At 39.0% G+C, this 23,036-nt stretch overlaps 1 protein-coding gene across 15 annotated transcripts in view; it reads left to right on the top strand.

Annotated features, from left to right (window-relative positions):
• Positions 1-23,036, top strand: part of MAST4 (microtubule associated serine/threonine kinase family member 4) — a 550,957-nt gene that overhangs the window by 475,439 nt on the left and 52,482 nt on the right. For all 15 annotated transcript variants that reach the window (XM_078067256.1, XM_078067255.1, XM_078067252.1 and 12 more), the window contains 6 exons: positions 2,735-2,813; positions 9,145-9,302; positions 11,366-11,441; positions 13,397-13,606; positions 19,122-19,223; positions 22,087-22,219. In XM_078067256.1, coding sequence (XP_077923382.1) covers positions 2,735-2,813; positions 9,145-9,302; positions 11,366-11,441; positions 13,397-13,606; positions 19,122-19,223; positions 22,087-22,219 — 758 coding nt within the window. The remainder of the gene's footprint in view (positions 1-2,734; positions 2,814-9,144; positions 9,303-11,365; positions 11,442-13,396; positions 13,607-19,121; positions 19,224-22,086; positions 22,220-23,036) is intronic.

Genomic DNA, 23,036 nt, shown 5'->3' with positions numbered 1-23,036 from the left:
GACTACATGCCATGGGTGTTTCCTAGCGGCCTCATTGTCCCTTACCAGGGTAAATCTCAGAATATATTTCCACAAGCAAATTACTAGAACGGACTTGCCTGCTGAGTTCAGGTTATTAGACACTTGTTGAGCACCTGGCATAGTTCAGCTTGTTTCAGTATCAACCAGAATGTAAAACGTGTCACTCCACGTGACTGTTACAACTAAACAAATAAATAAATCGTCCTCATACAATTATAATAGCCAGGTTGATATTGTTGTATACTGTATTAATCTAAATTTTTGTGAGTAGTGTTGAAATGTTTTTTTGCAAAATTTTTTGTATTCTGTGTTCCCATCAGATGTTTTTCCCTTCTTACTTTTTCACTTAGTTTAACACTGAGAGATTTCCACCCACCAAAAAAAAAAAAAAAAAATCACTCTTCAAAAAAGCCTATTGCTTTGACTAGAATGTAGTCTGTCTTCCGATAACATTTTATTGGTAGCTTCTGCAAAGAAAAGACAACATTGTTAGCAGGATCCAAATGGCACTTGTGTGATAGCTTTCTTGAAAAAAAAAAAAAAAGGCGTGCTCTCTCTTAAGTACCCTATGTAGCGTGTATAGTAACTTCTGATGTGCGGTCGTCATGGTAATGAAAATGCAATGGTCCTTTGTGCTCCATTTGAGTAAATAGACAGAGAACTTGGGGAACTTCATGAGACATAAATTATTTCTGGTCCATGGCTGCACATTCTTGTTTAAACATCTTTTAGTTGTGTGTTTTCCAGAGTAAGCAAATGTAATTTATGTTTCAAAGCTAATAAGAACATGTCTTGGAATTGTTCATTCATGTGAAATATATTTATTGATACCTGAGGGAAAGGAGAGTTAATGAATCACAAAACAAAATCATGGTGGGAGAAATCGTGCCCACATTCTTTCCAGAGACTAGTTTCTGATAATTACTATTAAATGGACTGTATAATCCTTTTAAAAATCATACCCTCCCCACCTTTTTTTTTTTACTTCTAAAAATTGGAGGTGTTTAAAATATAAAGTACAGCATGGGTTTTTAAATCTTCAATAAGTAGTCAAATAAAATACGACTAACCTGTGTCCATTTAATTGATATCTTTAGAAGCATGTTCTTATAATTATTTTCTTCTTAAATCTTTACCATTTTTAATTGTTTAAAAATATTTTTAAAGAACATATGACTTAATTATTCCCATTCCTTGTATCTGGTATATTTACAAATATTTTATCTTCTTTTTTAAAAAACAAACTTGATTCAATTGTACTCCAATCATGGTCACAGAAATGACAGGTAAATTTTACTCAGATTTTAACACTGTAGTATTTCTGTGATTTGTCCACTTGAATTTCTCCATTTTGTCTTTGTGGACCATTTGCATTTATTGGAGGCAACATCCATGGTAGCCTGTGATTATATTTTCTCTTGACTGTAATTTAGTCTCAAATGTCAGGTTTTTTACATCTAATTGTGACATTTCTCAAATTCAAGTCTAGTGCTGTCGAATCCCCTGACTTCAACTTCCTGTGAACGTGTCTGTGGTAAATTTGGCCCCCTCTTACCTCTCACTTGGTAAATTAGTACAGTCATAAATTACAAGAAGTGTACATAGGATACTCCATCTAAAGAATGCAGTATAGGCCTTTATGATGTGTGTTTTTCCTGTTTTTCCCCATGGCAGATGCACATCTATTTGTTTTCACAGGGGTATATGATTTTGAAGTCACAGTCTTACTTAAAATAGAGTAAATAATAAATTAATGACTCTGGAATGCCAGAGATTTCAGAAAGTTTGCTTTCTGATGTTCCCCTGCAAGAGTATTGTCTCTACTACTTCATTCAGTCATCTGAGACCCTTGTAAAGACCCCAACTTCATAACCAGAATCCACGCCGGGGGCTACCCTTGGACCACTTGGAGAGAAAAATCACTCTCTTTAAGGACTCCTGACAGTTTTGCCTCTGTGACTGGGGCAGACACTTGTACTCTGCATTAGGTTCTGTCACGAGTGGAGAATTTTCTTTCTGCCCATGCTGCCCCAGGCCAGAGCTGGGCTGCATACTCACAACAAGGGCAAAGGTTGTGAGTGCACAAGTGTGTGCAACACCGGATGAAGCCAGGTCGTGTCAGAAGACAGTCACGCTTAGAGATTCTGAATATAGCGTCAGTCACTTTTTTAGTGTGAAAGTTTTTTGCGACTTAGGACTTGAACCAGCCCTGAGCCCCACTAATCCCCTCCCTAGGTGTGGTGAGGAGGACAGTTCCCTTGAAAATAAGTGGAGAGTCTTTAGGATATAATCGAAGTCCCCACGGGCTCTTGTACCTTGCTGCAGTTCAGGCGCTTCCAAAGACCCCGGGCCTCAGTTATCAGCTCCCAGACACGAGTGTTTGTCCTCCTCCCTCTCTGTTTTTATTCATTTGAATCTGCTGAGTCTGACCATTGTAATTATCCCTGGTATTCATTTTGTCAAAGTGTGTTAGTGAGAGATCAATAATATGGATCAGCCCATTCACTTTCTACTTGTTTGGGTGTATCGATCCAGTTTAAATAAAAGCCAACCTGCTGTGTAATGTTTGTTTACTCTGGCCCTTGCCGAACATTTCCACATCTTCACTGACCGTATTTGTGTCATTTGTTTGACTAAAAATACTCGGTTTCCCTGCGGTTCCCGTGTAACCATGCTCCAGCTTTGGCCAAAGCTAATCTCCCTCTCTCAATAGGACTGATGGACGCCGCTGGTCCTTGGCTTCTCTCCCCTCCTCTGGCTATGGGACAAATACGCCCAGCTCCACAGTCTCTGTAAGTACCTCCCTGTTGTCTTCTTCCTCACAACCACACGGCTCTCTGGGACAGCAGGTGTTTTCTCTAGGTGTTTCCTGGTGGGAAGAAGGAGATAAATTCTGCACGTCTGTCACTCTGCATAGGTTCCTCATCACATGATGAGCTTACAGATGTAAAAAGGACATACTCTTTGCTGCAAGCTTTTAAACCATGGTGCATAAATTAAGTCCCAGGATCACAAGTTTGGAGGAGATTGGGAGCTTTCGTTTTAATACCATTTGGTGAAGTTCGGGGGCGTGGGGGGGAATGCAATCTGGTTTTATTGCTTTGGTTCCACACCAGTGATATCAGTACTGAAAACGCCATTAAACTTTGATGGCCTAGGTCTTTTTCTTTTTTTTTTTTCTTGTGTGGCTTAGATGCAGGGGTTTTTTTGTTTGTTTTTGTTGTTTTGTTTCTTTGTTTTCCTCCTTCAAAGAAAAAAAATGGCAAGCCTTAAATCTGTACCTCCTAGGTAAGAAATTTTTTTAAGGAGAGATTAAAAGAATTTAGTAGTAAGTTAAGACAAAGAGACAAAATGAAGCCATGGAAATAGAATAGAGAAAGAAGGATGCTCTTGCCCCAAATTGTAACATTTCAACAAGAGCCCTAGCAACTAATGGAAACGATTCATTAAGTTAGATAGATGCTTTCTCAGTTTAAATTAGTGGTGTTGTGGGATATCTGTCTCTGCAGAGCTTCGGAAGCTGGAGGTCATTTAGAAAGACCAGGTCAGTTGTAGGTGTTCAATACATACCTAATGGAATGGTCCGAATGCCCTTGGACAAGCCAGGAATGTGGACCTGATGATTTTAGATTTCCTTCTGGTACATTTCTATTTTCATTTTGTGAAAGTCTGTGGTTTATTGTGTAGGGTTATTCATCCATTGTTTTGTGATGGTGGTGGTGGTGGTGGTGGTTTTTCACAGGCCCCAGCGCTGTGCTAAGCACGTACATCCAGTCACTTAATAGTACTTGCATTGAAAAGACACTACAATTGGGGGACTTGGGTGGCCCAGTAGGTTAAGCATCCAACATTTGATTTCAGCTCACGTCATGATCTCAGGACCTCAGGATTGTGAGATCAAGCCCCACATCAAGCTCCTCACTCAGCAGGGAGTCTGCTGGAGATTTTCTCTCTTCTTCCCCTGCTACCTCTCTCCCTACTTTCTCTCTCTCTCTCAAATAAATAAATTTTTTAAAAAAGAAAGGACACTACAATTAAGTTTATAAACTAACTGGTATCACCACTGCCTTATATTATGTGTTTCCAAAATTTCAGATGCAATATAATGTGAGTTTTCTGGAGCACCTCTAATACTGCCTTGTTAAAATTTGTTGGATTATTTTTACCATCTCCCTGGTATTTTATTGAGGAGAGGTAATTTATTTTCCTATCCTCTATTCCATTTGGTTGTGGTATGTGAGTTTATTTTGATAATTTTGGTGAGACGTCCTGACAGTCTTGAGTCATTTCAGTAACGTAGAAGCCTCACACTGGAGAGGATGCTTCAAACTCATGAATGGCTTCAGTGGATAAAACTGTCACTAAAAAACAGTGAAGCCACCCTGGGCTGCTGTGTCCAGAACCATCACTGGTCATTGATTGATTTTAGATGCTGAAAACGTGGGTAACTCCAGTGTGAAAATGAATGCTAAAACTGATTGACCAAAAAGAAAAACAAGGGTAACTTTCTGAAATTGAAGTAGTATTCTTCTACAGACTTTCGGGGAAGTCTCTTGTCTCCAGATTCTTGTTCATTTCAGCTCTATGACCTTGCTTTGCCCTTCAGTCAAGTTTTATTACAGTTTGGATACAGTAATTTGACTCTTGCAAGAAAAATAGGGGGAGAGTACAAGATCCTTCCATCTCTAACTAGTAAATCATACACCATTTTAAAAAGCCAATCTCTTCAAAAAGAGTGAGTTACCTAGAATCAGACCTCATTTGGTACAAATAATTTTAAAAACCAGTTGTTGTAGAAATATTTATTAATATGCTAGACATTAGCCTGACTACTTCCAGTGCATTGTAGTCTTTGTTTAATCCCAGCAACACACCATGTCGTGCAATTGCTACTGTTCTCTCCATTTTTATTTATCAGAAATGTAAGACACAGAGAATGCACTGAGGGGCTGTGACCAACACCCTCCTTTCTCTAAGAATACAGTAAGGTCTAGACTCCAGCCTCTTGGCTCTTTTTAAGGAATTTACATGGTATTTCTAAAAATAAATATTTTCATTAATAAACATGACCTGGCCATCTGTCACAATGGAATTATCACCATCCTTGACTTCCATATGTGTCTAAGGAAGAAGCCACCTGAGACCATTTTTAGTCACACACGCACACACACATATTTGCTGTGTTTCTAACCAACAGCTGCTGACTGGAGGTAAGATCGCTTTTAGCTTTTCTCTTAAGTGTTTTTTAAAGAAGGTGGTACATGTAATTGTTGACCTCATGTTCCTACTTTTTCCTTCAAAATAAAATCTTCTTTAAAGATTTTATTTATTTATTTGACAGGGGGAGAGAGGGAGGGAGAGAGAGAGAGAGACACAGCGAGAGAGGGAACACAAGCAGGGGGAGTGGGAGAGGGAGAAGCAGACTCCCCGCTGAGCAGGGAGCCCGATGCGGGGCTCGATCCCAGGACCCTGAGATCATGACCTGAGCCGAAGGCAGACGCTTAACCGACTAAGCCACCCAGGCGCCCCTAAAATTTTCGCTTTCAAAATTACTTTGTGCCAAAAGACACAAGGAACTGTTAAGGGTGTGAAGTGTAGGTCCTCCACACATAAAAAGTTCAGTTATCTATTCTCCCTATTGGTTGTTGATAAAAATAATGAGTGAAAATTTGAAAAGCTACTTTTCACTTCCCTCAGTGTTTTGGGGTTCTTGTCCTTTACATAGTGGGGCAAAATTTGCATAAAACTGCTTAGTAGTTACATTTTCTTCTTTCTTTTTTTAAAATATGTATTATATTTTATTTTATTTTTAAATAATCACTACACCCAATGTGGAGCTCGAACTCATGACCCTGAAATCAAGAGTCACCATGTCCCACTGACTAAGCCAGCCAGGCACCCCTCATTTTCTTCTTTTCTAAATCTGAGGCACTCTCAGATTTTCATTTTGTCGGTTAACTGTTAGTCATTTAGCCAATCAGAAATGCATTTTAGTTATTTTTTAAAAGTAAACATACAGAACATAAAATTACAAACACTTTGAAAATACAGCTTAGGTTTGACAGGTAATTGTGTTGTTAGCTGAATTGCAGAACTACTTCTGCTGAAATGTAAACATCATGTCTTTATCCTTTGGGTATATGGCACCTGTAAAATTGGCAAGTGTTAAAAATGCTATATTCCGAAATTGAAAAGATTTGGTCATAGGAAGTTAATCAGTCCTTCCAGAAAATATTTAGTTTTGCAACTTGCTTTCAACTCCAAATTTTGCCATTAAAATTAATCTATGGGGAACTTTTTCCCCATATACTGGGGTCATAATTTTTCATTTTAAAATAAGTAATAGGAACTGCAGCAGTAGGAGGACATTCCCCCATATTTCTTAACAGATTATTTTCTGCTGAGGGAATGGAAATAAGAATATAAATACCTATAAATATGTGAGGTATGACTATAAAATGATACTACATTTAATAACAAGTAGAAAATTATGCATTCATGTGAGTATTGTCTGTTGCAAAATGGTTATCTGGAGAGACTAGATGATATCGTTATTCAGAACAGTGTTGGGGAAGTCTTATACAGCTTTTTTATGTAACTCTACTCTTTGATTTATGACGCTATCAAAGGTCATGTGCACCAGTTGGGTGATGAGACCTGACACCACACTTAGAGAATGTGCTAGAAATATAAAGTAATCAGACACCGTTTATTGGGAAACTCCCAAACAAATGACTGAAGCTCTCCTCAAAGTGGTGCTCCCTGGACGGTTTGGCCAGCGGAGGTGTCTTTCCAATATGGCGTGCGGTCTCGGGGCGGGCCTGCACCTCTGCTGTCTCGCAACTCTCTCTGGCTTCAGAAGTTCTCCACTGAGTGAGTCCCTGATCTCTACTAAAACCTAACCTTGGATTTCTCGATTGTCCAGTATCATCTCCTTTTGGGGTCCCTGTTTGGTATCTTTTGAGACCCTGGGGCCATTTTGCTGGCCTACAGTTGTCCCCAGTGCCAGAAACCCATTCTTTGTCACTTGGACAGGGTATCACCCTCCTCCCATTTGTACCTTGCTTGTTCCAACTGAGACGAAAGAGGCTCTCTTCCCAGAGGAGCTCCTTGCCTCCTCGCTTCTTGAGTAGTGTTAAGGTTAGAATTCTTAACACCACTGCATCGTTCCTTTTGCCCTATTCCCCATCAGTAAACCTGGGGCACATTCCTTTTGCAGTTTCCTTCTGTGGCTGCATATATGGTAAAACCACAAAATTTTGTTACATTTGCTACAACTGTTTTTAAAATAAATTGTTATTTTGTTTAGTAAATGTTAAAGATGCAAGTAAAGCCCTGCCCACCCAGTCCCTTTCTGCTCCTTCCCTCCACAGAGGGAACTCACCCTCCTGAAGTCTCTCGGTGTCATTGTGTCATTTCCATGCCAGTACAGGCCCAGGATGCTTTACTTGAAACTCTAGAGCCCGGTGTGTTTTGGAATTAATTTTCATATTTTAGAAAGGTAACAAGATCCCTGTACTATACACAACAGCCCAGCGGCACCTGGGCCAGTAGCTCATAATCAAATATATTAATATTTCCACCACAGACTGAATCAACATTCACACTAAGTGGACTGAATACATATTTTAAATAGCTATCCATCAGTTCAGCTGACGTTGTGCCATCAAAAGGGATTACTCTAAACTTACAAATAAACTTCGGGGTTTTAGGGTTTTGAAGTCTTAGATACGGAACTGTGGACATTGATTTTCCTCGGAGACCTATATACAGATTCTTAATTCTGTTTTTTTATTAGCTGATTTCCTTATCTTCACTTTTATCATCACTGCTTCTCTCCTGCTTACAGTGATTTTATTGTTCTTTTCCTGAGTGCTTGAGTTGACTTAGTTTGTGTTTTATTTGTTGTTTTTTTTTCACAGTGAAAAGTGTTTAAGATGTGCTTGTACTTTCTGAATAGAGATTTGGTTTATCTCATAAGTCTTTCTAGTAGCGTTCTCATTTTTATGGCTTATAAAACAATCTCATTATGTTATAAAAATTCCTCTGTCTCAGTATGGACTTATAAGGTGTTTTATAATTTCAAGGTATGAGAGTATTTTTAAGCTTTAGCCATTAATTTCTAGTGTTACTACATTGTGATGCTTCAATGTTTATGAAGTGCATTTATTGTTAAACTAATGGCAGCTTTAAAAAAAAAAAAACCTGTTAAAACTGAGATTTTCAGATGAGTGTTACCTTTACAAATATGCTTAGTCTAATCATGATTCTTGCTCAAAAATTTCTCAATCTCTTTTGTTAGAATTGCTTATAGAGTTTACCTCCCAGTAAAAACTAAAAGAAAAGTCTGTTTGCTTTATAGTTCTATTTCTCAGATTGATTAAAAACAGTGTTATTTCGTTGTTCACTTTTTCCACATTACCTTGCTCTAAGTATTAAGTGACAGTTTTCAAAAAGCAAATCTATATGCAAGGAATTAAAAAACTCACCACCACTGAAGCTGCTTTAAAAAGAGAGAGAGAGTCTTAGCCAAAGGAAAAAAGGGAAAAAAAAAAATCCAGTTTTTAAAACAATGACATTAGTGAGAAAAGTATCTTCATCTCTTCCCCTTTTTACCTAAGGCACATATCAAAGTATCAAAGGACAATATGCTTTGTAAAGGAAGATCTCATTACCTTATTTATGATCACATATCATAAAACTCATTTTATGTTACTCACCTGAAGGTCACAGTGTTTGATTGTGAGCAGTGGTCCAAGCGAGGGTACCATACTCAGTTGAGAACTAATCTGTCATTTCATGCACCCAGATTGTCCAGGTGTCACTTTTTTGCCTTGGCTTTGAGCGAGTCCTCCCTATTTTCAGAGCCTGGGTTTTCTACAAGAGGGGAAACATCTTTTGGGGAATGGTCTTATAGACAAATGAGATGCAATATGGAAGGCATTTTGACCTCACAGAGAAAGCAGCAAGGGTATACATTTAGACACTAATTATTGTAATTATAACATGAAAGGGAAACAATATAAAATGGTGATGTCTCCCAGGTTCACTGCTTTGATTGCGAATTCACTTGAAGTCTTTCTTTCTCAGATGGTCCCCTAACCTCACTGTGGTTTGTTGTAGTCCTCCTCTTCCTCCCAGGAGAAGCTGCATCAGTTACCGTACCAACCAACACCAGATGAATTGCACTTCCTGTCGAAACATTTTTGTACTACCGAAAGCATCGCCACGGAAAACAGATGCAGGAACACACCCATGCGCCCCCGCTCCCGAAGTCTGAGGTAGGTGGACCTGATTGAAAAATGTTACTTAATTGGATCATCTGTTTTTAACCATTTCAAGGGAAGCCTTTTGGTCCTCTAATCCATCTCTGTGTTAAATGATTTGTGAACTACCCCAAATATAGTGTGATTTTTCCCATCTCTACATGATATTGTTAATTACCACTGAAAGGCATCTTATTGTTTTTCTTTTAATTTCTCTCAATTTGTTAATTGGGGTAGTAGCAATAATCACGATGGACTAACGGGACCTTCTGTAAAACCTTCTTGCCATTGGAAATTTCAAGACAGTCCAGTTGTGGTGCGGGAGCACTTAGTGTTCTTATTTGAAGAGGGGTAAGCTTGCCTAAAAAGGAAGGACAGCAAAAATAAAAGGATTTTCATTCAGATTCCACATTATAAAAGTTAACCCATATTTTTCATTCTTTCTTCCCTTCATGAGTTTTACTTTTTCCAAGCTTATGAATAAATTGTTAGGAGTTTGTGTCCCTTAAATTTTGACATTGAATAGGGCCAGATATATATGGAGAGATAGATAGATTTGTCTTACAGGTTTTTTGTTTGTTTGTTTTTGTTTTTTTTTGTTTTGTTTTGTTTTTAGGACATAGACTCTAAAACAGAGATCTGTGTTCAGGATGTTTATTAGGGAGTGCTCAGGATTTATACCTATTTAAGGAAGGCAAGCAAGCTGACTTGGGCAGAAAGAAATCTAGCTGCCCCACAGCCGCCTCCACAGGGAGCTCTGAGGATGGCATGACCCATCAGAGTTATCCCTCTGTGCCAAATGGCCCTTACTTTTTATCCCTACCTCAGTCACTGAGTACGGTGCCCAAGGAAGGACGTGGCCTGGGTGAGGTGACTGCAGCTGAGGCCATCTTTGAAGGAACTGATGGCTGACGGCTTCTGCAGTCCCATCCCCTGGGGGTAGCAGGTCCTTCTCTGCAGGATGATCAAGGCAGTCCATCTCCGCAGTATGAAATCTTGATGCTGTAGAATTGGTGTACTTTCCTGTTTAAGATTTTACTATAAAAATAGTTTGTCAGGTGTTCAGTTGAATATCAAAGTTTACTGAGGAGGGTTTTCCCCTTTGTATCTTTTTTTTTTTTTAAAGTAAACTCTATGCCCAACATGGGGCTCAAACTCATGACCCCAAGACCAAGAGTGTCATGCTCTACTGACTGAGCCAGCCAGGTGCCCCCCTCTTTGTACCTTTTTTATTTGGTACAATAAACTGATAGTAAATGTAGCCACATTGAGTAATTCGGGAATGTGTCATTATTTTGAGTTAGGGAATAAAAGGTCAATTTTATGAATTCATTTAGGGGCATTGTATTTTACCACACGGGTGCCCATTTTACGGTTTTGTGAAAGGAGTTCCTTGGATATCTAGTACAGGCTGTATTCTCCCAGAAATGTAAACACACACTGAAGTTGCACAACTCTATAACACTAAGAAGTAATATGAGCCTAACTATTGAAAGAAAGAAAAGCACACAACACCTACATGCCTCTGTTTCATATTGTACGTAATGCTTACCTCAGCACCCCAAATAGATCTCTGTGAGGCTAGAAAATGGATTTCAGTGGTGACACCTGTGCCATGGAAGACTCTCAGCCCTCTTCAGTGGTACGTGGCAGAGCGCAGGTGTAGGATAAAAGTGTGAAATTATACTGTTCAGTGTGTCCTAGATGTTGCTGTTTGTAACGATCCTATTTTGTTTTATATTGCAATTCATTAATTGGTTTCCAGAACTACAGAAATGCATTCTACCTACAGAATATAATCTCAATTTAAGAACGTTTCTGAATTCGTTTTATATTGTAGTTCTAATTATTTCATGGCGTTCCATTTCTAGAGCTACCTTTTTGAATCCTATTCAGGGTGTCACTGTTTGTGGGTATTTATGTATGTACTAATGACTGATTTTGTAGTTTATTACCTAATATACTTTTCTTGCAAAGGTTGTGTAGTACTTTTGATCCAACCAATTGTTTATAAATAAAAAGCTTATTTTCATTTCATGCTGAGGCAAGTTTAAAAGGGTAATTTGCTTTGCTTGCAGTCCTGGACGTTCTCCCGCCTGCTGTGACCATGAAATAATTATGATGAACCATGTCTACAAAGAAAGGTTCCCAAAGGTAATGAATTGAATTGAAGATGCCTAGCATCTAAACGAACAGGTAACGTGGGTGTAGCGTCTGTAAAGTGGTTTGTTAGGGGAAGGAATGGGCCACTCCAGTAGTCATGAGTTAGACTTGTATAAAACAGCGCCGCAGCTTCTAAGAAAGGTAAAATCACTAAACACTTTTTTTAAAACAGCTGAGGACTAGCCACACTGTCTGTGTGCTAAAAGTGCCTCCAAAGCGAGTCCTGCTGGCCCGGCCCACGGGGTGGGGGTGATGAGGTGCCGCAGGGCGAGGGGGCCTCTACACCTGCATGCTGCTCTGCCTGTGCTCTGGGCCCGCGCTGTATGGTCAGGCAGCAGCCCTTTTTCTTCCTTAGAAGCCTGTAGAGTGGGATGTGATGAACGTCTTTTTTTCTTTAAAAAAAAAACAAAACCTCATTTTTTCTTTTCTGTGACTTCCTATGTCTTCAGCAATTATATGTCTAACCCTATTAATTTAGAAGGGAAGGTAGAGTTGCAGTGTTCCCCAATAGACTGGCAAAGGGAGCTCACACGGAGCCCGAGAGGACTTGCTGAAGAGTTTTTGACAGACACCCCGGCTGCAAGAACCTGCTCTTTGACGCTTCCCATCCCCTGGTTTCCGAGGCCTTTCCCCTAGTGTTCCTACACAGTCAGGAGAAGACAACCTCTCCATTGTGTTCCTGTTCCTCCCCAGCTACTTGTGTAGCCCTAGGCAAGAAAACGAAAGGAAATCTCTCTGGTTTCATAAATCACGAGCAGAGTACTTATTATTTGTAATGAACCCAACATTGATGTCATTGATTAAAGCCGTCTTAGCTATTAATTACATGTCCCTTGTTCACCGGGGAAATAGGTCCTGAGTCTACATAGTCAGTGCTGGTTAGGATTTTAGAGAGAAGCAGGGGCAGAGGGCACCCCCCTGCACAGACAATTAATATCCGCAGGGGGTACTGAGTAGGCACTAGGGCATCACAGAGAATGAAATCAAAGTTGGGAAGGGAATTTTTGATATATGTACACAAAGTCTCTCCTTGGCCTTTTGCTCAAGATGTAGCTTTGTGAGAGAAGGATAAGGATGTTCCTGGTACATTAAAACCTCCTGCACAAAACACCTCTTGGCCCACCCTGTGGAATTCCAGCAACAGTCCTGAGTTTTGAGTAGGTAAAAACGTAACTTGATATTTTTGAGCATCCATCTGAAAGAAAGAGCCCAAGATCTAAAACGAAAGCATAACAATGCACAGTATCGTTCGGCTTATTTGAAGAAGCTTCCATAGACCATTTTATTATTTGAGAGGATAGAAAAAAATAAATATCACCCTCAGATAGTCAGTTTCCCTTATATACATCAAATCTTTCTTTCATGTGATAATAAGACTGCTGTTGGTGCTTTAAAAAAAAAAATAGACTTTAAATGAGCCCTGGGTGTTGTATGCAACTGATGAATCACTGAATTCTACCTCGGAAACTAACAATACAGTATATGTTAATTAAATTGAATTTAAATAAAACATTTTTTTAAAAAGCAGACTTTATTTTTTAGAGCAATTTTAGGTTCAACAAAATTGAACTGAAAGTACCGAGAATTCCCATATACCCCCTGACCATGCCTCCCCCCAGCTTACCCCCCCACATACCAGCACACCCGCCCACACACCCTCCCCCCATGAACATCCCCCACCAGAGTGGTCCATTTGTTAATGATCGATGAGCCTGCCTTGACACATCATAATCACCCAAAGTCCATAGTTAACATTTAAGGTTCACTCCTGGTGGTGTACATTCTGTGGGTTTTGACAACTATGTAATGACATTATGTATACATTAGTTTTGAGAATTCTATTTCATAATTTGTGGAGGTCTCTGAAAATGCCAGATAAATGTGATAATTGTCCACATGTGTGTTTTGTCGTATTTCATCTGTGTGTGCATGTCTTCTCTAAACAGGCTACGGCTCAGATGGAAGAACGTCTGAAGGAAATTATCACCAGCTACTCCCCTGACCACGTTCTTCCTCTAGCAGATGGAGTGCTTAGTTTCACTCACCATCAGATTATTGAACTGGCTCGAGATTGCTTGGATAAATCCCACCAGGGTCTTATCACCTCACGATACTTCCTTGAATTACAGCACAAATTAGATAAATTGCTACAAGAGGTATGAACCACATACTATATAAAGTTTTCTGATTTGTTTTGCTTTTCCCCTGAAAAAAGAAAAACTTCACGAGTGCATTTGCTTACACGTTTTTAACCATGAGATAGAGTTCATGTTCCAAGGAAGCAAAGAAGAAAAAACTGATTGCTACTTGCTATAAATTGATTGTTGTCATCATTTATAGTAATAGAAAGTTAATGTAATAACCTTTACAGGAACCTTGGGACCCAACAATCTATGGCTCTGGGATAAGTGGATTGTGAAGGATTTTGAGGCAGTGATTTTCCCCCTACCCCCAACGATAAAGTTATAAATTGCCTGAGTGCATGTGTGTTATTTGATGACGCTATCTAGTCCTAATATCTGGCAAAGCTAAATGGAAAATGGCTGGCTTCTTCCAGGCCTGTGTCCTATTAATTGACCTGTACATGGCAGTGGGTAGTAAATGGTAACTTATATTTTCATTAGTGTCAGTTCCTCTTCTAACAAAATACCCAATTTCCAAAAGACAGATAAACACATGACCTGCCTGAGCCTAACACTTGAATGCTTAGCCCCTGATAACACCCACGACGGGAAGAAATGTGTATGGTAGAATGCAATTAGTGCATACACTGCTCTTGTGGCTGAAATTGATCAGCCACAGCCTATATAAGTAAAACCTATTTAGCCTATATATTTGGGTATATTGTATTTCTCTACCTCATAGGGCAGAAGTTATGCCTGTGTCAGCATGACTGTACGTGGTTTTCTCTCAGCATGAATATGTAAATAATTGCGTGGACCTGAAAGAAAATATTAGCATCCTAGTTTTCTGGAAATTCATATGTCTCTGCCCCTACTGAACTTAGTTCTGGCAAGATGAGACGATCTCTCTCTGACCAGCAGCCACTATTGTTCTTTTCTTTCCCATCCAAACACCCCAACAGAGTTTTCTGTACTCTGTTCCCACTACTCATATTTCCACCTATCGTAGTCCATTAAGGCAGTGTTTCTCACCATATTTTAGGGGTGATGAATACATTGTTTTTGTTTTTTGTTGTTCATTTCCAATTTGTCTTGCACCAATTCTCCTGTAAATTAAAATGAAAATAAATGTATAGGAAAATGATCATGCATTTGGGTGTGTAAGAAATGTAAAAACTGTAAGAGCTGCTAGGTGCTTACTGTCAGTTTTACTCAGGTCATCACAGGCTGCTGAGAGCTCAGGGACTGGCTGCAGGTGGGATACAGCGGCTGTACGCACAGGGACTTCGTCTGTTTTGTTCATCTAGAATACATAGAAGAGCTCTTGTCAAATAGCTTCTGACGACCTCTCACTGAACTCACTGAAGTCCGCTGTCCTCCTTACTGTCATATCCACTGGACATTTTCCCAGAGCAGCCTATTTGACTGGAATATTGTTATATTCAGCAATACTAAAATTTTCCTTTTCTCTCTTGCTAACCCCCCTCCTTTCAAGATATTCTTAGTACCTCCATTTCTTCTCTGCTTCTTCCAAGGGCTCTTCTTCTAACTTGTGTTTTCTAAAAGTTAGCTTTCCCATGATCTGATTGGCGGTCCACTGCTCCTACCCTCTCGGGATCTTGTTGGCTATCTTAAAGACCCATGAACTCTGACGGCTTCCCTTCTGTATCTCAGACCAGCAGCCCTCTCCTAGATTTCAAATTCATGTGTCTGCCTGGCTACCGAGTATCTTTCCACCAAGGCAGATTCTTGCTTCTGTGAGGCTGTAAGAACATCTGTCTAACAGTCTTCAGTGGCTCCATTCTGCCTACATTCTGTCTACAAAAACCCTAACATGGCCCGTTGAGCACAGTGCCTTGTAAGGATCTGTTTTGGGGTTTCACTTCAACAGCAGGAGAGGGCTCTTTGAAAAGACAGGAATCACATCCAAATCACCTTGAACTCTGCGGTGCCTAGCACTGTGGCTGGTACTTGCTTTCTCAGTAACTATGGAAGGAAGGGAAGGAGGGAGGGAGAAAGAAAGTATGTATGTATGCATGACAGAATATTTGATTTATCATCAAATAATTCACTTCTGCTGTTCGTTTTAATCAAATCAGCTCCCGAAAAATGCTAGAACACTATGCATATTACTTGCTATGAGAATATCTTGAAAATGATATTTGTTAAATGGTGCATTATTTAAAGATTTTATTTATTCATTTGAGAGAGAGAAAGAGAGCATGAGGTGGGGGGGCACAGAGGGAGAAGCAGACTCCCCGCTGAGCAGGGAGCCCGATGTGGGGCTCGATCCCAGGACCCTCAGATCATCACCTGAGCTGAAGGCAGATGCTTAACCAACTGAACTGCTCAGGCACCTCAAATGGTGCATTTTTAAACAGAAGAAGCAGATAAGAGAGTAACTCTGTGGTCAGCCTCTGTGAGATACTCCTGTAATTCCACAGTTCTGTCCCAGGGTATTACCATAATTACTAGTTTAGTCCTGTGTTTTTCATTCCTTCAGAGGCTTTCTCTGAAAAGGATAGAATCAATATCCAAAGCTATTTACTTTGAAATCTGCCCCCAAAGGGGTGCCTGGATGGCTCAGTCAGTTGGGCATCCTACTATTGATTTTGGCTCACGTCATGATCTTGGGGTTGTGGGATCAGCCCCGCATTGGGCTCTGCACTCAGCATGGAGTCTGCTTGTCGTCTCCCTCTGCTCCTCCCTCCTGCTCATTCTCTCTCTCTCTCTGTATCTCTAAAATAAATAAATAAAATCTTTAAAAAAATCCCCCCCTCCCCACACACACACTGAATTTTTTTCTAATAGACCTGGCAGATTGTTTCATGGCAATTATTAAAAAAAAAAAACAACTTAGGTTTCAAAGATCATGTGAATGCACCATATAATAGATAAAAATTGTTGATTTTGAGGTTGCCTGGGTGGCTCAGTTGGTTAAGTGTCCAACTCTTGATTTCAGCTCAGGTCATGATCTCAGGGTCGTGAGATGGAGCCCCGTGTTGGGCTCCATGCTGGGCTCCAAGCAGGCAGGGAGCCTGCTTAAGATTCTTTCTCCCTCTCCCTACCCCTTGCGTGCTCTCTCTCTCTCTTTCTCAAAAAAATTAAATAATAAATAAATAAAGTTGGTTTTTAGGAAAATTTATCTTTTCGGCAGAGAAGCATGTATACTTGTGGTATGAAGAGCATTTTGGGGTATGGATAGGAATGTTTTCTTATTTATCTTCACAGATAAACATTTCCTTCAGTCAGTCCTTGTGGGAAAATTAAAACAGTCTTCAGAATCACATTAACAGCGTCCTTCCAGAGTTTGGAGCTGAACGGTCACAGGGGTACTTGTGCCTTTTAGATGGAGCCCTTATTGTGGGAATTGCCTTTGCCTTCCCCAGGGCACAATTGTTGTCACTTCCCAGCTGTGACATTGTGTGCCTGCCGGGTATCTCCTGGCCATGTCCCCTGTTGTCAATTTTTTGCAGACCCAGGCACGGTCCCCCTGTGGCTTTGATAGGCTTGATTTAACTGATGCCTTTTTAAAGTCCTGAGGTCTAGGTCAATTCCAGATGAATGCGTTTCTGTCTCCATTTGTTTTCTCACTTAGGTGTATTTGCCAAAGAAAATACTATACATAGGAAGCTATAACCTACTCAAATATGGGTCTCAGCATTTTTTATAGCAGCCAACTCTTAAAATACAAACACAGGGTATCCATTAGTGTTGGCGCTTGCTGTTGGCAGCCTGGAAACAATCTCTTCTCATGCTAACTGTGTGATTTTGTTTGGTGTTGTCTTAACAAAACTCCCTCCCCAATAGTGTTAGTAGATAAAATATTATTTGAGTTAACATTACCCATTGTATGTTTTGGCCTTAGTTACAGCTGATAATTCTTAGAAGTAAGAAGTAGGAATGAACTGATTATTTTTACAATTTTCCAAATGGAATTTGTATAATCTAAACTGACTAAAGATTTTTTAAGATACGGAGCTCTTGTTTCTCTTTGAAGAGTTCAGTAAAACACATTCAGGCTTTTTAGATTTTCTTTCTATTCTTGAATTTATAAAGTAGTAATTATTACAGTAAGAGGACATTCTGTATGTAACCCAAATTATCAATCAAGAAGTTAGGTGGCTTTTTTTGCTTCATCTTTAAGATTTCCTGTTTAGTTTTGATTAAGAATAAGCTACAGAGAAGATATATAACCATAGTTCTTGGCATTCATTATATCTTCCAAAGTCTCTCCTTGGTGTAAAACAAAAATTGGAAAGAAAACTTAAAGAATATTACGTATATCTCCTTATACATGTTCTAGCATCCCAACTGGTTGCTAGGACCTATAGTGGTTGTTACAAGGTGCTTTTCTTTGAACACATTCTGTTCCACAATTACTCACCAGTGGACTTGTCCCCTGTGTTTCTTTCTTTGAAATGTTAGGTATTTTGCTTTTGCCTGTATATGTTCCTGTACCTACGTTTTGGAAAGTTGCCTTTGATCTGATGGCTTAAAATCAGTAGACCTGTTACTACTAACTAAGTTTAATCATTTTTCATAGATTTGGTCTGCCACTTTTTCATGAGAGGGCTGGTTCTTAGAACAAAGCACCTTCAAGAATGATTTTAAATGTTTATTAGTATGTCTGTGAAATTATATTCTTTTGTACCAGCATCTTCTTGATATGTTTTTTAATCCTTAGAGGAAAGTAAATCATAACAATTTAAAAATTATGACAGCCTTAAAGTGAGCATGCATAGAAGTTTACATGTTTAAACTTGTACAACTTTGGTTTTATGTCTGCCTTGATAAAGATTTACCTCATTTATTCAAGAAAATATCATTGAAAATTAAAATGACTCAAACTGAGTTTTATTCTCAGGATATTTTTTGTGCTTGATTAGGCAACATATCACAAAATTTAAAAAGAGGGAAGTCAGTTAAATTTTACTGAGCTGAGTGCGTAGGTATTATTTATTCAATATATGAAACCAAATTTGTATGTATATGTCCGAGTATAAACCTTATCCCCTAACATTTGAAGTAAGCAATGCACACTTCTTACATGTTATAAAATAGTGAATTGATAGGCTAATTGTGGTGCACATGTAAAATCTATTTCATAGATGTGTTAAATGCCCAGGATAACAAAAGCAGCCCTTCGCTATGTTAGCCGTTTCGTACTTCATTCTGCGAAATCTGGCAAATGAGGATTCCTTATCAGCCACCCACTCCACTTGTACCATGTGCTTAATGTGTCATAATCTGTTAATCTCTCCGTCATCATGGTTCACATTGAGAGTTTTAATGTTTGATTTTTAACACAGAATAAATCAAAGTTTTACAATTGAAATTTAGCTAATAGAGCCATTTTGTAGATAAAGAAGTTTAATGATGTCCATATGTGAAGCAATAATGTTTGCTTATCAATCTTTGAAAAGTATTTTCTAAATCACTTAATTTTCAAATACTTGCAATTATCTAGTTAGCGTACTTTGCTGATTTTCTCTTCCATTTAATAGATCAACCCTATCTCACCTTTCTTTTCATTGCTTTCTCATAGGCTCATGATCGTTCAGAAAGTGGAGAATTGGCATTTATTAAACAACTAGTTCGAAAGATCCTAATTGTTATTGCCCGCCCAGCTCGGTTATTGGAGTGCCTGGTAAGTTGCCCCTAGAGGGGACTCCATTATTTAACTGTGGGAAAGCAGTGACCATCAGAAACCTCCAGTTTCATTTGGCTTCAAAGACCAGAGTTAAATGGAAAGAGTCAACAGGAACTACAGCTTATGAATGTTTATGGCACATCCCCATGTGATTTTGTTGTCTGGTTTAAGTAAAAATTCTAGGACTTGTGCTGTATTGAGTGATAATCATATCACATTCTGGTCAAACTGGAAAGATCATCATGAACTAATGGGCTTAACCTTATCTCAACACCATTACTGTGTGACAGCTAATTTAAAACACTTGCTGGGCCTCACTCTTTTGGAGTTGGCAAGATGCAGAGAGAGGGAAATCAGAGATAGGTTTTCTCATAACCTGCAGTTACTAGTATTTGTTCTTAAAATACAGCATGTTAGAAATAGATGCTCAGGGCGCCTGGGTGGCTCAGTTGCTTAAGCGACTGCCTTCAGCTCAGGTTATGATCCTGGAGTCCCGGGATCGAGTCCCATATCGGGCTCCCTGCTCAGCGGGGGGTCTGCTTCTCCCTCTGACTCTCTTCTCTCTCGTGCTCTCTGTCTCTCATTCTCTCTCTCAAATAAATAAATAAAATCTTAAAAAAAAAAAAAGAAAGAAATAGATGCTCAGTGGCAACGCACTTGGGAGAGTATAGGAGGGTCCCATATACACTGGAAGAAGTGAGACTTCCAAAGATGAGTTCATTTTATCAATTATATTGTCCTTGGTCATTTTCCTATTTTAAAATTTTTGTTTCATGTAATTTTGGTTGACATTTCAGTCCATACTGTGAACAAATACGAAGCTTTGAATGTAAGAATAGTTTTAAGGGGCTTAACATAGTATCAGCACTCACTTTTAAGTTCTGCTAGCCATTAAGTATTGGTAACGCTACGTGCAGTTCAGCTTGTCAGAATTATACATTCACACGTACACATATAGGGTGGTATTGCTAGGGTTTTGCCCTTATTTCAATTAACATTCATAGCTTTTTATAATAGTGAAATGTTCACAGCCCCATAAATATATACCAATGCATAGTGAGTCATGGGAGAGGGGAAATCTTGAGGAGACAAGGAGGGGCGTGGTGGAGTAGGTGTTTCCATCAGTGGCCAGGACCCTTAGAACCACAGAATCAAAGCACCATTTGGCATTGTCTCTGGAAGGATAAGGGGGAAAATTACTCTGGATGCCTCTGGGAGAACCTGGCAAATGCAGGCAGAAGGAAGTCTGATTTTGTACTGCGTCTCCCATTGTACTTTTTGAATTATGCATCACATGCTTGTACTTCCTGCATTTGTTTAATTTGGGGAAAAAAATAGCATTTAGCATTAAAACTTGTTTCTCTGGACAGCAGCAGATATGCTAATAGAAGATCTTGCCTTAAAAGAGGAAATTAATTTTTTCAGTAATCCCTCCTCACCAGAAGAGAAAAAGTAAAAGTGTAGCCTCTCAAGGATAGAAACAGGTGAACTTAAGAGCAGAATTGAAAGTGTTGCTGTTTTCAGCACTATTTAAAGCTCAGATGAAACTGGAGCTCCAGGGTTTTAGGGGTTGTTTTCCAACTAGTGGTGTTAGGCCTGCTGTTTCAGGCCTGTGCTCTGTGTCATTGTAGGTTTCTAGAAAGGGCACTCAGTGTATACGTTGGTTTTGGCTTTCCTCCATTTGAAGCGAGCTTTTTTTTACATGGCCTTTAGAAACCCTTAGGAAGGGAAAAATGAAGAGGGGGAAATCGGAGGGGGAGATGAGCCATGAGAGGCTATGGACTCTGAGAAACAAACCGAGGGTTCTAGAGCGGAGGGGGGTGGGAGGATGGGTTAGCCTGGTGATAGGTATTAAAGAGGGCACGTTCTGCATGGAGCACTGGGTGTTATGCACAAACAATGAACCATGGAACACTACATCAAAAACTAATGATGTAATGTATGGTGATTAACGGAACATAATAAAATAAAATTTAAAAAAAATAAAAGAGAAAAAGAAAAAAAAAAACCCTTGAGTAATTCTCAGGTGAAATGCTGTTATCCTAAAGTTGCCTAGTTGGGGTATTAATCAAAATGGGAAACATCCTGAGGGGATAAAATCTAGGAAATATAACTGAAAATAGCCTCTGTGGTTTAAATCTGCAAACATAATTGTATACAACAAATAAACCCATGGCATCCATTTAGAGTGATGGACTCCTAAAGATTTTTATTACATCCTAGAAGTAGCAACCAAAGAGAGTAAAATGCACAGGCAAAATGTGCTACCAAATTTTAAAAATAGACACAGGTAATAGAAAGAATTAATTTTGTAATTTTGTCTTTCTTTCTTCATCTTCACATTACATGAATCTTAATTTTAGAATGTACTGATAAAAAGTGGTAATTTTGATATTTTTTAAAAGTACTTTTGCACCCCTTTCTACTCCTGCAAAACCGTTGAGAATATGTATTCTAGCATTACTCCTTTTGTGGCTGTTTATGCGAAGAGAGAAACTGAATCTTCTGGATGAGATTTCATTTTTAAAAATATTACATCCCTAAAAAGGCATAATTGAATTTTAGACATACTCATTTTCGATAAGATAGCGATAGGATATCTTCAAAGTTGCATTACAGGGAAATTGGAAGTGGTTACTATATGAGTTACCAAGGACATACATGTATTGTCTTAGAATATGAAAGGCTTCAAATATGAACTAAGAATTACATACTTTTTAAAAGTCGTTTGCTTCCTTTCTGCATAAATAACCCACAACCGTGTATATCCAGCAAATTTTATTGTGAGAGGAATTTATGTAATAAAACCTCAGAGAATTTTGGCTCAAATAAGTATACATCTGTGTTTGTCTTCTGCTAGGAATTTGATCCTGAAGAATTTTACTACCTACTGGAAGCAGCAGAAGGCCATGCAAAAGAAGGACAGGGTATTAAAACTGACATTCCCAGGTACATCATTAGCCAACTGGGGCTCAATAAGGATCCTTTGGAAGGTACGTACTTTAGTTGGGCTGACCTTTCATTTGATTCTGCACTGTGACTTCAGACAAGAACTTAGCAAGTCTTTACTTTTTCCACATGATTTGGCTCTATCTGTTGAAAAGTACAAATTTGGGGGCCAATTGTGCTTTGAAGAAAAAAGCAACCCTTAACTATGAGGTTCACAACTCACTAAGTTGAGTCCCAAAGAGCAGGTGAACCTGACCCATTTTGTGTTGTACCTAGAGTGGGGATAGGCCTTGAAATCCCAGAGGCCTGTCCGCCTGACAATGCCACAGTGTCCTGAAAGGGTTTAGATTTCTGCCTTCTCTGAGTACTTTTTCTCTTGCGAAGCTCAGTAGGGTTCTTCTCAAGTGTCCTTTTAATTTTGAACATGTTGCCAAAGAAATGAATTATAATTAATTTAAAAGTGACATTTAAAGTAATTGGGGAGTAATGCAACTGAGGATAGATTTAGATCAGGCACAGTGTTGGTAGGCATATTTTTTGCATGTAACCAAAAAATTATGAAAAATGATAATATACAGGAAGTCCAGTGGGGGGAAAATGTTTTTGAAAGCTTATAGGTCTAATGTTATTAAATACACTGAAGACTAAGCACGTTGTTAGTGTTTTTTGTTTTTTTTTTAAATCTAATATCGGTAGACTACTCCCCTGTCCCCAACCTTTTCCTGCTCATTATTGTTTGGATTGTCCTTTAAAACACTGAAGGTACATACTGCCTAAAAAGAGTCAAAAACAGTCAGAGACTCCTTCATTCAAAATCCTCTTCGTGGTTCATTAAATTGAATTTGCAAACAGCGTTTATCT

Source organism: Halichoerus grypus, chromosome 2 (genome assembly GCF_964656455.1).
Source record: "Halichoerus grypus chromosome 2, mHalGry1.hap1.1, whole genome shotgun sequence".
NCBI lineage: Eukaryota > Metazoa > Chordata > Mammalia > Carnivora > Phocidae > Halichoerus > Halichoerus grypus.
Note: the sequence above shows the minus strand (reverse complement) of the source record. Positions and strands in the feature narration are given on the sequence as shown.